Source organism: Eretmochelys imbricata, chromosome 12 (genome assembly GCF_965152235.1).
Source record: "Eretmochelys imbricata isolate rEreImb1 chromosome 12, rEreImb1.hap1, whole genome shotgun sequence".
NCBI lineage: Eukaryota > Metazoa > Chordata > Testudines > Cheloniidae > Eretmochelys > Eretmochelys imbricata.
Genome location: NC_135583.1, coordinates 8,265,467 through 8,283,508, shown reverse-complemented (window position 1 = coordinate 8,283,508; position 18,042 = coordinate 8,265,467). Strand labels below are relative to the sequence as shown.

At 45.1% G+C, this 18,042-nt stretch overlaps 1 protein-coding gene across 6 annotated transcripts in view; it reads left to right on the top strand.

Moving 5' to 3' along the window:
• Positions 1 to 2,743: 2,743 nt before the first annotated feature.
• NLRC5 (NLR family CARD domain containing 5) overlaps positions 2,744 to 18,042 on the top strand; it is a 77,865-nt gene continuing 62,566 nt past the window's right edge. For all 6 annotated transcript variants that reach the window (XR_013347593.1, XR_013347594.1, XM_077830708.1 and 3 more), the window contains exons 1-6: positions 2,744 to 2,867; positions 3,476 to 3,770; positions 6,454 to 6,519; positions 10,268 to 10,336; positions 13,900 to 15,655; positions 16,612 to 16,695. Coding sequence is in view for 4 of the 6 variants with exons in the window: in XM_077830708.1 (XP_077686834.1) it covers positions 2,862 to 2,867; positions 3,476 to 3,770; positions 6,454 to 6,519; positions 10,268 to 10,336; positions 13,900 to 15,655; positions 16,612 to 16,695 (2,276 nt within the window). In the remaining 2 variants the exon portion in view is untranslated. The remainder of the gene's footprint in view (positions 2,868 to 3,475; positions 3,771 to 6,453; positions 6,520 to 10,267; positions 10,337 to 13,899; positions 15,656 to 16,611; positions 16,696 to 18,042) is intronic.

The window sequence follows — 18,042 nt, the reverse complement described above, 5'->3', positions numbered from 1 at the left end:
ATGGGAATGCTGATAGACTCTTAACTACAGCAGCCCTGTGAATGCTGGCATAATGAGTGTGCTTAGAAGGTAAGGACTGTTATTAAGAGTTTGCCTACTAAAGTATCCAAAGCAGTTAAGAAAGTTGCGAGAGTTTGGGAGGAATGAAAAAGTTCGGTACAGTTGGGAGGACAAATTAACCAATTAAGCTGTTGCATCAAGATGAATTGTGATGGCGAACCCCACTTGGCCTGGTAACAAGACCTTCAGAGATCAGTCAATTTATCTTGAGATTCAAAGTCTTTACAAATAAATGAATGTTACCGATCAATCCTGTTCCCATCAGTGTACCGGGAAGGGAGGGGTGGAGATTTTGTTCTAAGAGACATTGTGGAGAGGGTGGCAACAAAGGCGACCCCATGCTTGCCGATGGGGAGGGGGGCCGAGTGAGGGCATCCAGCTTCAGCAGTGTTATTGAGCATGCTCAGTCCATGTGAGCATGCTCAGTACAAGCCAAGCAGCAAATCGTGTGTGTGTGTGTGTGTGTGTGTGTGTGTGTGTGTCCGGATTGACCCTCTCGGGGGCAATCTGCAGTGGGGAAGGTTTGTGCCTCTCTGGCTTTAGCTTGACAACAGATTTCCTCAGCTATTTTTCCTCTGGATTCCTGAGGATGGAGCTGCTTCCTTTCTCCCCATATTTGGTGTTGTGGGGTACGCTTTTAATCATAGAGAGAGGGGAAGGGGGAGTGGTCCTTTCCAAGCCAGAGAATTTGGCCTGCAGTGGTAAGCAATGCTCAGCCACCCAGGTTGCCCTGTAGGGTCAGCAAGGGTCCCTCTCAGCCTGCCCAGCCATCAGCCTTCTTTCACTTTTGAGTTTCTGGTTTGGGTTGTTCCCCCAGCTCCATGTCAAACCCCGGCCTTCGTCCGTGGCTCGCATGGGAACTGGAGGGCAGCAAACAGGGGGACAAGTTGCTGGGTCTTAGGCTACTCAGCTGGGGTCTAATGCAAACTCAGGAACGAGGGTGTAGCCGGTCAGTAATGGCCGGATTGGAAGGTGGTTTTTGCAGAACAGTACCCCCTCTTGCTCTGTCAGATTATTGTTACTGCAGTTGTTTTTTTGTTATAAAAGCACTTCTGATAGTGGGGGAAGAGGCTGGAGGGGGAAAGGCTACAAATGCCTGATACTGGCTAGAAGGAGACGACTATTTGAGATCAAGAAAGCAAAAAACAACTCCGAGAAATGGATCCTGACACCTGACCGTGTCTCACACTATTGGTAGTTCATGGCAACCTAAAATTGACAGATGCTACTTTGCTGTTTTGGTTCATTTCTACACACAAACACGCACTCACATATGCAGAGTCAAATACATCCGTGCTGGAACTCCCTTGATTTCAGGGTCAGTTTGGCTTGTTTTGTTTTGTGTGCGGGGGAGTTAAGGTCTGTGTATTTTCACTTTCGTTTGACTGCAGACTACATCAACAACTCTCATCTAGAGCTTAACACTCCTGACACTTGTACACCTCTAAACTCTGTATCAGTGAGTTAATAGTAATGCTTTACCCTGCATTTCCACCTGTTGAGATCAGAATCTGATTGTGCCAAAAAATGCACATCATCTGTGAAATAGAGGCAGTGTTGTAAGGCTGATCCCTAAGCCCCCTGATGTTGAGGGGTGTCGTTCCATTGATTTCAATGAGCTTTGGATCAGGCGCTTAGTCTATACCATGATCCGCAAACTCACTCACGTCTTCTCCCATGATCTTTATGCTCCCAGAATTGCACAGAACAAATTCTGCAATGGAATATTCCCTGGCTTGCACAAAATGCACACTCAGGCTGTTGCTGGGACTCATCCAGTCTCATTTTTTTAGTTGGCAAGTGAAATGACCGATGGTGAAAGATGTTAGATGAGTAGCCTAGGAGACCAATCCAAAGTATAGGGAGCCTGCCTGGGGAAGTCTCAGATCCGACAGAGATGGGGGCCAATATTAAGCCTTAAAATAGATTAAATAATGTTAGTGAAGGGTATCAGAGTAACAGTACAAGTTTCCCCACTCTGAGCCACCATCAGTATGTTTCAGCCCTGGGCTTGGAGGGACGCCCCCGCCCCCAACAGGGGCTAGAAGGTAATTCAGTCTCCATGGCCCCTTCTTTTCTTAGCCTCCCTGCCAAAATAACCCACAAGCCAGTTGTGGTGGGCTGGTGGCTTTACTAGAGCTTCGCAGTTCTATAGCACTGCGCCTCTGAAAGCACCATCCAGGCGTGAACTAGGCCTCAGAGCACCTCGGCTGCTGTGATCTCCATGTGGGAACGGAGGTACAAAAAGACAAAGTGTCTTGCGGAAGGTCACACAGTGACAGAGCTGAAAATAGAATCCAGTGCTGCCCTCTTCTAATCTCGAGATAAAACTGTCTCACGCACACAGACATGAAACCCGATGTGTAAGGAGCTAGACTGAGTCTACCAACTCATTTCTCCCAGCCCAGTCCTCACAGGGCAAAACACTTTGGTCACCACTCACGTGGGCAGGATTTGAACTGTTCACCTGGAGATGAAAGGCCCTGTAGCCCAGTACTGGTCCCAGTCCCCTGCTGCTCTCCTAGACAGAGCTCCTAAATCTGAAACGCTGGTAATTGCATATGTCATTTTGTATTTGTTCGTGCGTATTTATATCCTGCTCTGTTAACAGTCCGCTTCTTTCCCCGTAGGAGGCTGCACAGGACAAATCATCCACTTACATGCTCAAAACATGCATCCAAGAACCGATGTCTATTGAAAGTGTGATGTCTACGGGGGCCGGTAATTCTACAGGAAATGGAGGAGAATCCACAGTTACATTTGAAAATGTAAATGTCTAGAAAGAAAGTGACCGTCTCAGGATGCAGGTAGGAGATCTTCAGTTGGGTAGGGCAGAAAAGATTGTGAGAGTAGAACATGGACATGGCAGGTTTTGTGTTGCCAAATGGGCCATGAACGTGTCACAATTCCCACTGACGTCAATGGCGCGTGACTAAAAGTGGCTGCATCAGTCCCCCAAATAGGCAAATATAACCCCACTCCTGGAGTCCAGAGCCTCCCAGCCGCTCTGTTTTATGACACTGTGTGAACTATGACCCAACTTGCCCTATCAGTGAAGTTATTGATGATGAAGTTGTACATAACTCTGCTTCTGTTATTTATTTCTAGCGCAGAAGCCCCCGAGCCCCCCAAAACGAGGATTGGCTTGCCATTGTGCTAGGCATTGTACAAACACACACTCCAAAAAGAGTCCCTGCCCCAAAGAGCTCCTAGTCTAGGGTTCTGACAATAACACAGCAGGTGAATGAAACAGACAATTGGCTGGGGATGGATGGGCAAGGGAACAATAGAGATGGGGTTTTGTATAAGCAGCCTAACCAAACAGTAGGCAGTAGTGATTTGGAAGTCTTAGGGTGAAGGCAGGTTTCCATTATTCCCAATTCCACTGCTAACCTATCCAGTTTCTTTCCTCCAGCCCAAGATGGAGGATATGGATCTCCAGAGGGCCATAGCAAACGCTCAGCCACAGCTGGTGGAGTACCTGAGTCATACCCCTGAGTGGCTGCTTATGAAAGCCAAACGTTTCCTCCCTCACATGGACCTGAGCCACGTGGATGGAATCACTGACCGCAAAAAAAAGGTCTTGTTGCTCCTTGACACACTTGAGAATGCAGGGCCGATCATTTGGAAGCAGTTTATCCAGTGCGTCTGCATGGAAGGCAACCTCCCCATGGACCTGGAGATACAACTCATGAGTGCCTCAGGAGAAGGTAAAGGAGAAAGAGCTGGGGGGGGGTTGATCAGTAGCAATTCACACTGAAACACAGTCCCCACTGGCTCCTTCCCAAACAAGAAGCCAGAACCTTGATCCCTAGCATCACCACTCCTAGTAGTACAGCTGATGGGCGAACTTTGTCCCTGGTGCAGCCCAGTGGCTTCGACAGAGCAATGGCAGGAGTGAATTTTGCATTATGGGAGTGGATGTTTTAGGATGGAAATACAGTAAATGGATCAGTTTGGACCGTGTCCACTTTGCTCGTTCTGGCCCTGATCCTGCAAGATACTGAGCGCTCTCAATTCCTGTTGACCTAACTGGGAGTTGAGGGTATTCAATACCTTCCAGGATCAGGGCCTGTCTCTGAATGATCAGAACATCCAGTTCCCAAACTGGAAATGTGCACAGAGGCAAAATCGCTTTGGAAGGACTCAGGGCATTGACTAGTCCAAATTGGGACTCTGGTATGACAATGTGTTCTGCCCCATAAGGATCCTGAGAGCTTTGGTGAGAGGACAAAGAGTGATTATAATATATACATCAGTCATTTTATTTCACATGCATAATTATATTAATATTGTTGTTTAAATCATTATAATTGAATGTCCCACCCACTGGAACAATTTATCCCACAATCTTTATGACTTTATAGCCCTCCAAAAGTTGTGAGGTGGTTTTCTCCCTTTGCAACATCAAAAGAAATGTCTTCCCAGTCTGATCCATACAGCGGAATACGGGAGGTGGCTTTCCTCCACGTCCGCTGTCATCATTGACAATGAATTCCACCGCACAGAGTGTTACAGACACCAAACTCTTATTTAATAGTTCCTGACACATTGGGTAAAATCTTGAGCCCCATCGACTTCAGTAGATCGAGGATTTCACCGAGGGTATCTTCTCTATTTAGCAGTTGGATATCCTCAGCCCTCAGCTTCCTGCTTAGCAGGAGGTTATGCAAATAACTGACAGCTCATCTAAGCAGACTGGTCACGCAGGCAGTCTTGTTATTGCACATTAACCCTGTTTGCCTCCATGAATAGCCAAGTGCACCAGGAGCAACCCACACAGAAAAGGAAAGGGGAACAAGGTTAAATCCAGCCACAAGCTAAAAAGAACTGTCCTGTACTTTCTTTGATCCAGAGTTCAAGCTAAAACAAGGTTTAGCCTCAGAGTTTAGTGGGGGTGTTTTTTTTAAAGTTTCTTAGGTTGTAAAATCTCTAGATCAGGAGTTGTGGCTTCATGTGTTTATTTCACATAGGGTGGCCAGATGTCCCGATTTTATAGGGACAGTCCCGATATTCAGGGGTTTGTCTTATATAGGCACCTATGACCTGCCATCCTCTGTCCCCATTTTTCACACTTGCTGTCTGGTCACCCTAATTTCACAGTGTCTAATACAATTATTGTGATGGGCGCCTCTGAGTGCTACTGTAATACAAATATTAAGTAATCATTTAAAATAATCATTGTTCATGGTTTTTGGTACCAGGCAAGTACAACGCAGGGACTTTCTACATGCATCTCTCTGCTTCCTGCTTTCAGCTGGGCCCTGGAAATGGAAATACCATAATACTGAACTGATCTCATTGTACTTCCAGCTTGAGCAGAAATAACAAATGCTGGAAATGACAGAAGAAAGAGTCTGTTCTTGGGAGTTTAATGTTTTTTAGACCAAAGATTCTCTGATAAATGCTGAGCTTTATTCAGACCAAAGCTCCAGACCTTTGGAGGTTCACTCATCACTAATGATACAGTGATCAACATTTACCCTGAACTGGGTCAGTGATTCTGCAGAAGTTTCCCCAGCTCCTCTCCTTGCCACAGAACTTTGCTCCAGAGTCTTTTTCATTTCAAAAGGAAAATGTTTTGTTGTTCTGGTTGTGAAGAGAAACTGCCAAATGGAAGCCATGTACAAACCAGTGTAGTGACGTCTGTCTGAATCTGCAGGCAGGCAGCCTAAAGCAACAGCTGTGAAATAAAACACCTGTTTATTTCTTTGGGGTGTTTACTCTGGTACCTAATAAGTTCTGTATTGTTAACTATTTAGCTTAGCAGTTGTGCTTATCTCACAAGCCAAAAACATTTCCCACACATTCCTGGATAACAAAAACCTGAACTATTCTCCACCAGCTGCTGAAACTTCTGCCTTTTCCTTGACAGCTATGATGCATTAATCATTAATGTATCATCAATAGAAAAATCCATGCAAACTGAAAATTTAACATCAGCCCGGAATCTCCAGGCTTCCACTCTGGAGTGATGCAGAAACCAGGTGATGCAGGAGTAATCAGGTTACCTAACAAATGAGAGTGTGGGTCAAATTTAGGCTGAGGCAGGTTTAGTACTGCAAATATTGTGAATCCCATCAGAGCAAACTGCATTGTGTAAAAGTTGAAGCTTCACACCTCTCTGGGAGCAAAAGATTAACTGTGAGTCAGGGCACATATGAGGTGGGACACAGTGCCCCAGGCCTGTTTGCAACACAGCAGACTATTAGACACTAGTCAGACATTGTACCGGGGTTTCCTTTGCAGCACTGTGTGTGTGTGTTTGCATGTTGCATACCTTTGGTTTTGTCAAGCTGGTAATGCCACAAACAGGTGAGCCTAACCCATTTGGAGCACGTTATAGGGAGGCACTGGCAATATCCTAATTTTATTTTAAATTAATAATTGTAGGTAATTTAAACCAGGAACAAGAAGCCTTTGCAGGAGCAAGTACTCAGTCTCCGTCTCAACCTGGAGGTAAGCCTGGAATCTATGGCATGAATGCAAGGGGATAACGTTCTAGGAGCTTCCCAGCTCTCTGAGAGGTAGCTGTCTTGGGGGTAGGGTTGCCAATTTTGGTAGGACGTATTCCCGGAGGTTTCATCACATGACATAATCTTTAATTCCTGGAGACTCCAGGACAACCCTGGAGGGTGGGAACCCCTACTTGGGGGTGGAGCCAAAGACCAGGACATTGCAATAGTCGGAACCACCATAGAGTAGGCCACAAACTGAGCCCAGACAGAAACGCACTGTGAGGGAACCCGCTTGTACCGTGTTCTCTCATTCTCTACACGTTGCAGCTGTTTGCCAAGGTTTTGATTTCCCTCTTCGTGTTTCAGAAAAACCCAATAAGCCCTGAATTCACCAATGGTCTACTGATTTGTTCTTCCAGTCTAGAGAAGCTCCTAGCCCCAGTGCATTATAACATGACCCCCTTTGGCTAATTCACTGCATTTGAATGACTGGCCTCACTGAGGGTTAGTTTGAGGAAACTCATTTGGTTTTATGCTGATTTAGTGATGCTTAATGCTTGGCTGCCTGGTTTCCTGACTACGGATTGTGGTCCAAAGGTCAGTGCGAGGCCTTTAATCCAACGTATCAGGAAAGGCTCAGACTCCTCCACACACCCCAGTTACACATGACCCCCACCATGCAGTTCGTGGAAGCCATGTAACGGCCATCCGCGTGCCAAGCCTTGTGTATTATTAGATGGCTGTTACACCGCTAAAGAATCTCAGTGGGTGCCTCTCATTCGAATGGTGTTTGGTTTCTAAAAATCAAACCACTGGCACACCTCCCCGCCCAACCGCCTGAAGAGAATTACAGCAGATGGAGAAAGGCTGTGGTAAATATTGCCACAGCACGATCACTTCCTGAGCTGGGAGGACTGGAAAATTAGGTCAACCCAGCGACGTAGCTCAGGGGTGTGAACAATTCACATGGAAAAAGTTTTCTGTCGACTTAGCAACCACCTCTCGGAGAGGTGGGTTTACTACAGCGCCGGAAGAGCCCCAGCAACTGAGCTGCTGCAGTGTTTCTAGTGTAGACGTAGCCTGAGGTTCAAATTCGTAGGAACACGTAGCTCCTGCAGGGTGCCAGGCAGCATGTGGCTCTGAGTCACTAGTGCCAGTGGCCCTGATGTCTTGTCATTTGTGCATGTGCAACGCACACCTACGTTTTGCACTTGAGGGTTTACACACACACAGCTAGATAGCCGTGCAGTCCTCGTATCCCCAGAACTGTGCGTGCACGCGGAGCAAGCACCTGCATAAAATTGGCCTGCGTTTGTGTGTGCGCAAACATGACTGCAAATTGGGACCAAGATGCCTAAATTACAGTGTGGTTATGGAAAGGTTAAGGACATTGTGGGCTGTTTTCTGTGGTACAGTGTGCAGCGTTTGGATCTATTACTGCAGTCTTGAATCCGCAAGACTCGCTCTCTTCTACGTATTCAAAACCACATCCTACACAACCTACCTCTGACTACTTCCTTATATAATGTACAGTTGAGAGGAATTTTTAAGACTACAATACCTATACCTCTGAATCCACTTCTACCTACAAAATCTCAATATGGCAAAGTCCTGGCCCTTTAAAATTTTGTCTGCCCAGCTCAGGTCTCTTTAGACTGTAAGCTCTTGCGGGCAGGGACTGCCTCTTACTATGTATGTGTGCACTACCTTGCATCATGGGGGGCCCTGATCCCAATTGGGGCTCCTATAATATAAATAACTAATAGCAATGAGAGATATCCTTTATCAGTAATTTTAGGAGCTAGGTGAAACCTTGTTATGGAGTGAGTTAAAACCTCATTGAGATTGATAGGTGTGAACACATCTTTCAATTAACATAACTGTAAAGGATAAACCCCAACCTAAACTACCAGGAGTATGTGAACCCACCCAGGAGCATTTGCTGAGTATTGTTTTGAGTAGGCGTGTGCAGGAACAGAAGGGAGGGAAGGCAGAACACAGAGAAACTGAAAACAGACAAAAATTGTGAGAGAGACAGACAGCTGGAAGAAGCAGCTGGAAGTGCAGAGTCTGACCCTGGAAGAAATCTAAGGAAAGGCTTTTGGGGCGGGGTGCAGATTGAGAGAGAGCTGTAACCATGTTCCATTGTAACAGGCCAGATTTCATAAATTCCGCTACCCGATTCTGTCAGGGACTGGGGAATTGCGCACACACATCCATCACAAGAGGCCAGGCGACATCCCCAGCTGGTGGGTGGACTCATTCTGCCTGATTTTAGACACCCATGAATGTCATCGGTTGGGATGTTTGGCTCAGTCTTCATTAGGTTTCTGTCTTGCTTAGGAAAGAGGGTTTAAAAAAAAAAAGAGCCGGAGGGAGGAAAATTCAGATGCAAAACTGAATCCGGCCCCTGCTGTGCCTGGCCGTACTATGGTGATGGACACTTGAAAACGCTACTGTAACTAGACGGCTCATAAGGGGGACTCCTCTCTCCCTGATCCAGAGCAAGTCTGCCTGTTAAAGGTGAATGGCCTTTGTGGGGAGGCTGGAATATGCACTTAGATTGCATGAAAATAATTGCTACCTCTAATGAGCCCAAGAAAGAGCTTAGGAGGCTTTCAAGACCTCCCACTGAATGAGGCTCCCCCATTCCAAGCCACGGCATCCTTGGAACTCTGGTGGGAACCGATTCATGGCTCCGTGTTACCTGTGCAGTGAGTTCTCCTCTGCCAACGCCCCCGTGCTCAGGTAGAAATCCATTCGCATGCCACTGTGTGCGGCAAACTGCCTCTGTCACTCTGCTCCAAATTGGACCAGTGTAAGATGATCAAACCCCAGTTAGCCGGGCAGCCCTCCAGCTTTTAACCTGGATATAAATTACAGTTAGGAATTTTGAGGCGCTTTAACCAAGCAAATGGTTTTGTTAAGCAGCTGGTGCACTCTGGGTGCTGCTTATGATGCTGACTGGTATTGTCTTCAGTCTAGCTGGCAATGAGAAAATAAGATCCAATGACTGGCAATGGAAGCTAGACAAATTCAGACAGACAATCAATAAGGAACAACGAGGACTATTGGCCATCGCAACACTTGGATTCTCGATCACTGGCAATTCTGAAATCAAGATTGGATGTTTTTCTAAAAGACCTGCTGTAGTGCAAACAGGAATTAATTCAGGGAAGTTCCTACTACCTGTGTTGTACAGGGGGCCAGACGAGATGCTCACAATGGACCCTTCTGGCCTTGGAGTCTAAGAATGTATATTGGCAGTCTCCGTGCACTTCGTAACAGTCCCTCAGAGAAGGGTCTGGTTAATGTGTTGGTGATCAAAGGGTCTTAGCACCGTGCGTCTTAACAAATGGTGAAAGGATCCGTCGAAATCATCAGACAACCGTTTTCTAAGTCTGAACACTTTTTTTTTTATAAATACCCCTTTTAATTTAAAGTGTTGCCAGTGAAGCTATTTCAAACCCACAAACAGCCTCTAATGTTACACTGAAATTTTTATGCATCCAGTCAACTGTGGGATCAAAGTGACAGAATTTACACCCTCTCCCTGATACATGAAGCACAAATGAGTGTTACCCCCACAAATCAGGTGATGTTGACGTTCTATATTCCATCCCCATATAGGCATGCTTTTACCTCAGCAGTTGCAGGGTTTGGACTGGCTGTTGTTGACGGGATGATGTACCATGTGATCTCAAACTCACAATGCTGCATTAAGATGTTTGCTGCTTTTCAACTTTCAGGACTTGAAAGACGTCGTCATGGAAGCAATTCTCATCCCAATGGTAAAGAGTCTAAACAGCAACGATTAGGTAGGTGGATTTCTCAAACGATGCAGGAGCATGTTTGTAGTGGTGTATAGTGGTGAGCGTAGCTGCCTTACAAGCAGTTGACCTGGGTTCGATTCCCAGCCAATGCAATAATGGATTTTCTCCTTTGGGGGGAGGGATAGCTCAGTGGTTTGAGCATTGGCCTGCTAAACCCACAGTTGGGAGTTCAATCCTTGAAGGGGCCATTTAGGGATCTGGGACAAAAATCGGGGATTGGTCCTGCTTTGAGCAGGGAGTGGGACTAGATGACCTCCTGAGGTCCCTTCCAAGCCTGAGATTCTATGCTCATCTGGGGGGAAATGCCAAGTTATTGACTTTGTATGAGTCACATACAGTACTGACCCAAGGGTCCGTTATTTTTCTTGCATGCCAGTAAATAAATCAAAAGCACCACTAAATCATCCTTATGGGAAGCCTGTGTTGAGAAGCTGCATTATCTCATATGCAACTGATCTTAAAAAGAACAAAGATGTTTGCAAAAAACTGGCTCAGAGGTGCAATAAAAACCCTTCTGGAAAAAAATGGATTAAAATAATCTAGAATAAAAACCTTCTGACGGAATTACGTGCCCAGAAGGTATCTCGCAACTTGTTATGCATGAAAGATTTTTTTATATTTTTTTAGACTGGGGAACCAGTTCAGGAAATATGCACATTTAATACAAAACTCCAATACGCCTTCAGAGCTAGTGTGGCACATTTGAAAATGCCCTTGCAGGATTTCATAACCCAGAGAAATTGAGGAGGAAATAAATTTCCACAAACTGTAGGTGAGACAGAATAACACCAACATTGTCCATATGGCCTGAGCCAATACCCACAAAACATTAATGGACAAATTACAGCTGACTTACATTGGTGCACAATAGGAAGCAACAAAGGGGCTGGAGAGAGCAGGGGTTGAAGGGAGCTAGCTAGCATTTCCAGTAGGTACTAGTGTGTTCTCAGAGGGGGCATGTCTTAGGAGGTCAAGAACAAGGCCTTGATCCCACCACATTGTGAACTCGGAGAGTTTTGTGGAAACCGAAATGGGTGCAAAGCAAAATGTTGGATTTAGGCAACTCTCAGCTTGGAGGGGGCTGGACTCTGATCCCAGATCAGGATCCAAATTCATGACTGTAATGAAAGACTGTATCATAATGCACATGCACAAGGTGGGAATGAGTTAAGGTTGCACAGGCAACCCTAATTCTGGCATTGCCTAACTTTTGGGTGCTTGACTTTGCAACCTTCACATTCTTTTAACTTAGTTTTTTTTAAATGTAATTTCTAGGGATTTTTAAAAACTTAAAAATTGAAAAAATAAAACCCAGCAAAATTCTATCTTGTGGAACCATACTGATCCTCTATCTTGGTCAGCAGCCTGGCTGGGATATTTAGATCCACAGCACAGTCCTCTACCATTCAAACTAATGGAGTAGCTGGTAGCAGTAGAAGACTTATCTTTTATGTGGACCTTCCCCTAGAGGGGAATGGAGACACACATTTTACCTGTATGTTTCACACCTATTTGCTAGACAGCAAGGCAATGTTGAGACTCAGGACTCATGGATTCAATTCCTCAATTACTGGAGGCAAGTAAACTCTAGTTATGGACTCTTCTGCCCCTTCTCCCTCCCTCCCATTTCTCCCTGTCTCCTTCTGCTCCCTCTCCAGCCCCTCCGCCAACCTGGCTATCGACACCCCAGCTCCTGCCCCCAACTCCTTCCTCTGCCCCCCCTGCTCCTGCACCTGTTGTCCCACCCCTGCAGCTATCCTGACCCCTCCACAGCTCCTACTCCTACTTCATCTTCTGCCTCTTTCTACTCCTGCCTCTTTCCTCCCCTTCTGGCTCTAGCTCATATCCTTCCCCAACCCCCATTCCTCACCTCTCTGCATTTGAGCCAGGTTGTGTCTTCCTTTTCCTCCATGCTCCCTGGGCACGAGCAAGGGTAGCTCTGAGAACACAGAGAGGCAGAGTCTCCCTGCTCTCAATTCCAGTGCCTCCCGCTACATCAGCTACCAGGAGGAGCAATGTCACAGGAAGTCCAGCTCATCCCTTGCAGCCTTGGCTGGAGCATGCTCAGTTGCTCTGTGCGGATGGCGCACGTGCAGGCTGATCACAGATAGGAGCCGTGAGGGGATGGAGCATCTCAGTGCAGATGTAACCTTCAGGGAATTTAGCTGCCAAACGCTAACAAAGTCCTACTAATCATGTGGGAACTGAGATTTTTTCAGAGGCTAATAACTTGGCCACATTTGGGCAAATTTTCCACAGGCACAGCAAAAGGCCACCTAAAAGTCAAATGTCAAGTCCCCCTGCTTCAAAGCATGGCTATACTACAGCTGCTCAGTGATGTGGTTATAAGGATTTTTTTAAAACAGAAATGGTTGAGCCATTTTAGCTGACATTTTTTCAAAAGATTCATCCTGAGGCAGACACCCAGCATGGGAAATTTCAGCCTAAAGTTTGGCAAAGTTAGAAGAAACTGAAAATAGGGTCTTATAATGGGAAGTGTCGGGCAACCTTAACTATTGGCATCACTACATACAATATCTATAATAAAAAAGAGAAATACATGCAGATGCCATCTGTAAGGGACTCTGCTCTCCTGAGGGAGTGAACACCTATTAGGTTGTAGTCATTGCCCTTTATCTCCTGCGTTCTTGGCAGCCTAACAAAACACCCTAGGATCTTGTTTGAAATAAAAATAGTCTAGTGTCTCTGGGAGGGATCTCAACAGAGAACACCTTTCCTCAGAGTTCATCAGTGTGTTATTGGGCTGAGTTCCATACAGAGAATTGATGAGATTGCTCAGAAGACGACAAGGCTATTTTGTGTATTTCTGAAACAGCCACTGGGGTCCTAATGGGGACATTTTCTAACCCTTGGCTAATTTTATAGATCCATAGATTTTAAGGCCAGATGGAACCTTTATGATCATCTAGTCTGACCTCCTGCACAACACATGGCAGAGAGCCTCATCCAGTAATTTCTGCATCAATCCCATAACTTCTGTTTGAGCTGTGAGCTTGTCTTACTCCCCATACTGGGTGAGGGAGAAGTGTGAATCCATAAAACCAGGTCCATGAGGCAGAGGATAAAAGACACGCTACTTTGGCAAATAACGCTATGTAATTGTGCATGCCTGGGGGTTGTAATTGCAAGGTCGCACAAAAGTGCTGCTTTGTTTACTAATTACTTGGTGTACGGTTGCTGGGCTGGATATACTGCTTTGCAATTGCAGGGCTGCTGGTATGGATTTATTGTTTTAAATGCAAGTTTAAGCATGGAGTTTTTTAAAAAAATTACATAGGTAAAGAATCACATGGACTTTGCAAATAGATCTGCCGGGCGGGGGGAGAAGTACTTGATACCATGAACCTCCCAATGCAAATCAGGATCTATTTCAGTGGTTAAGCAACAGGTCAGATCCTATATGAACAAGCACAGCTCCACGGTCTCACTGTGTTTAGTACGGTGAAGATCACTTTTCATGAAGCTGATATAGCTGTTTCCCATTACCACTCTCACACACACTCTCTCTGTCATTCTGTGTCTCTCAGATTCAGCTGAAAGGTACCGGCATCTCATCATTGCTTCAATGTGCCAAAGGTATGGAAATGAGAGAGCAGCAGGAGCAGCTGTCCTGGGACAAGTACAGACACCAGCTTTCAGCCAAGCCTTCGTCAACCTAGTCATCCGGCAGAGTAAAGCTTCCCGACTAAAGGAGAGAGCAGATAAACCCAGAGAGGACTTGGCAGGCATGCAGGAAGCAGAGGAATGTGTGGACACGGCTGTGAAAGTCTCAGACCTGTTTGAAAGTGTCGTTAGCTTGGGTACCACCAAGGTTATCCTTTTGTTTGGCAAACCGGGGATGGGAAAGACCATGCTGATGCATAGGCTTTGCCAGAAGTGGGCAGAAGGAGCCTTGCATCAATTTCTGTTTACTTTTCTCTTTGAGTTTAGGCAGCTGAATCTGATCAGCAGAAAGCTGACTTTAAAGGAGCTTTTGTTTGACTTGCTCCTTCAGCCAGAAGATTGCCCTGATGCAGTATTTCAGCACCTCCTGGAGAACGCCCAGCGCGTGTTGTTCATCTTTGATGGGCTGGATGAATTTGTGGGGAACATAAGCCAGCCATCCTCACCTTGTTTAAGCCCTGCCCTCCACAGGCCTATGTCCATATCAGAGCTGTTTGCCAATTTCTGCTTTGGAAAACTTCTCCCTGGGTGCACGGTGCTGGTCACCAGTCGGCCTAAGAAATTACCTGACTTTCTGTTAAACAGAGCAGATCTGCTGGCAGAAATTTGGGGATTTGACCGCGAGAAGGTTGAAGAGTATGTCAGCCACTACTTCCACCAACATTCCTTCAAAGAGCAGGCCATTGCTCACCTGAAAAACAACAGCAAGCTTCTGAGCATGTGCTTGATCCCTGCCTTGTGCTGCATCGTCTGCGTCTGTTTGGAATATTTGCTGAGGAAGCGTTTGTCAAAGGTGGAGCTTCCTCAGACCATGACCCAATTTTATATCAAAATGCTCCTCATCTTTATAAGTAAGCAGCAGACAGAGAGCACTGTGAGTGAAGACACGCAGCTGAATAACCACAGGACAGCCATTTTGGGCCTGTGTGACCTTGCACTGAAAGGCCTGGAAGAGAGGAAGCTTGTGTTTTATGTCGATGATATCCCAGAGCATGTGAAAGAGTTTGCTTCCCTACATGGGTTGCTGACTGTCTTTGAGGTCAAGAGGAGTGACAGCCTCCCAGAGGCTGGCCATGCCTTTGTGCACTTGAGTCTTCAAGAATTCTTTGCTGCTCTGAACCTGATGATAAATAACGCAGTTGACGGAAACTACCTGAAGAAAAAGTTCTCTCTGAAGTCAAAGTGGACTTTAAAAAATGAAGCCAGGACCGAATTCATGGAGAATTTTCACACCTTTCTCTCAGGCCTCTCGTCGAAAGAGTGTAGGACGTTCCTCACCCTGCTAGCTGAACGAAATCAGGCGTGGGTGCGGGACAAGCAAGCCGCTATCTTACAGTCATTGAAGAAGCTGGCAGCTACTCATCTAACGGGGCCTAAGATAATTGAGCTGTGCCATTGCGCCTATGAAACACAAGACCTTGAATTAGCCAAGCATGTCGGGAGCCAGTTAAATTTCAAATATGAATTTAGAAACTTTAGATTGACACCTCTAGATGTTTCAGCTTTGGTTTTCATCATTAACTGTGGCCGGGATTTGACTCACTTGGATTTTGCAGGCTGCCCCATGGAATTAGATTGTTTGGAGGTTCTAGCCAGCTGTAAAAATATAGAGCACCTGAGGTAAGTAATGCATGAAAGACATGTGCATTTAGATTGAGATTTTTGAAGGGATTTCTATGCCCATTTACCATTAAAATTAATGGGAAATGGGTATCTAAATTACCTAGCATCGAAGGGCTCAGATATCTAGCCATGAAGTCCCAAGCATTTCACCTCTGGGTTGCTGGGTCACAGCCAGCCAGCATTGATAGCTACTCAAATTTGCTGCCCATCTGATTGCCGTTAGATATTGTAGACGAAATGAGTCTATTATCTCAGTCCAGTTTCTGCTGGACAGGTGCCCCATTGCAGTGGGCAGGTTCAGCGGAGAGCTCAAAGATTAAGAGTGAACTACCATTGCATCTCTAAAGCTGGTACTTGACAGCCTCCAGGTCGGGAGCTAGGGGGGCAAAGTAGGCACTTCAATCTCCAGAGCCGTCAATTTGATACCTTTTATGAGTGCCAAGTTCACTTTGAAGATTGCGTGCATTCCAGGTCACTGTGTGCTACTAATTTACCATAGTGTAAAGGTATGTTTCTCCAATAACAGCTTTAAAGCATTCAGACAAAATTCATCCCTGGTCTAACTCCATTGACTTCAATAGCTTTACACACAGAAACCATTAGTTGTTTCCAGTTCTTAAGAGTCAGATTTTCATTGCTCACTGATATAACCGTGAGCTGAAAATGTCCTTAAATAAGGAATTACTTATCTTTATCATAGGGCTAGCAGAATGCTCAGTCATACTGTCTCCACAGTTTAGTAACAGCTACTGCATGAAGTGTCTTAGTAACCAAGTCAATAAAGTCTTTCCCCCTTTGTACATTTGATTATGTTGAAATTGTATTTAAAGAACTAATATGTTTAGAAATAAAAATGATGCAATAAGGTGACTGGATCGTAGATAATGTTAGAACAAAACAGAACTCTTTATTTTTTTCTATCATGTTTTAGCCCACTTTTTTTATTGTTTTAGCTTTAGGAGCAGGAAATATGGTGATGAATTTGCAGCTGCTCTTTCCAAAAGCTTACCGAAGATCAAGAGTCTGAAGAAACTAGAGTAAGCATTTAATATTAGGGTGAACCCATCTTACTTTGCTCCAGTGCTGAATAGGAATAGGGAATGGGTTCCCCTTTGGATTTTGTACCACCATCTTATGTCATATGTATTTTAAATCTTTTGCTCTGGTTGGTGTGGTCTAAAATATAATCTGTTGCATTTTATAGTGCTGCACAAAAATAGAAATCCATGAAAAATGTGATTGCATATGGTACCTTCTGTGCATTGCTACCAAATGCCAGGAGATAGCTTTTTGGTTTTCAGGTTTTCAAAAAAAAAAAAATCAATTTTTTTGAGGAAAGCAGAGACACTTTCTGCAAAAAAATGAGTTAAGTTGAAAATCCAATTATTTGTCCAACCCCCCCCCGCACCCCCTCCCTAAAACCATGCTTCTATGGAAAATTTTTGACCAACCCTAATATCTGTACAGCATAGGAAGGATGGTCAATGGAGGTAGGTGTGGTGATCCGTGGGTTACTTGTCTAGGGTTGTCTGTCGGGTTCCACTGTTGAAGCTGACTGTGGTGTCCAAGAGGTTGATGCTAGTGTGAGCGTGTTCCAGAGAGCGTTTAATGGATGGGTAGCAGTTGTTGGAGTTGTGGTGGAAATCTATACAACAGTTTAAGCCATCTGTCCAGAGGACGAAAATATGATCAATATATCTCACGTGTATCACTGATTTCATGGTGCATTGTCTCCATGGACCTGTAGTAGTCAAATCCTTGTTACCTATTTATCAATGAATTATTTTAGCCCCAAGATCTGCCTAACACTCCTAACTACCTAAAATAAACCCCTACATTTTTGATAGACTGAGTCCAGTACAAGAAGTTTGCACACTTAGGCCTGGTCTACACCTAAAATTTAGGTTGACATAGCTACATCACTCAGAAGTGTGAAAAATTCACACCCCCGAGAGACAGTCAAGCTGACCTTAGCCTCAGTGTAGACTCTGTTAGGTTGACAAAAGAATTCTTCCATCAACTTAGCTACCTTCTCTCGAGGGGATGGATTTATTATGTGATGAAAAAACCCCTTCCATTGTCATAGCAAGCGTCTATGCAACAGAGGTCAACCTTGGTCTCATTTTATGTCTGTATACACCTAGAACGTCAAAGGCAGTCTACCATTAACTATGGTATATGGTAGACGTGCAGTTCTAAAATCTTTGTTAACAACAGTAACTTGTTCAGTTTTAAAGCTACTTTACAACAGTCTTGGTTGGAACCTGGTCCAAAACAAAGACACATGCTGTAATTCTGTGACAACACACACACACAAGCATGTATACTTCCTTACTAATTAGGTACTCAGTTTCAGGAAGCGACCAATTGACTGATTTGGGTTG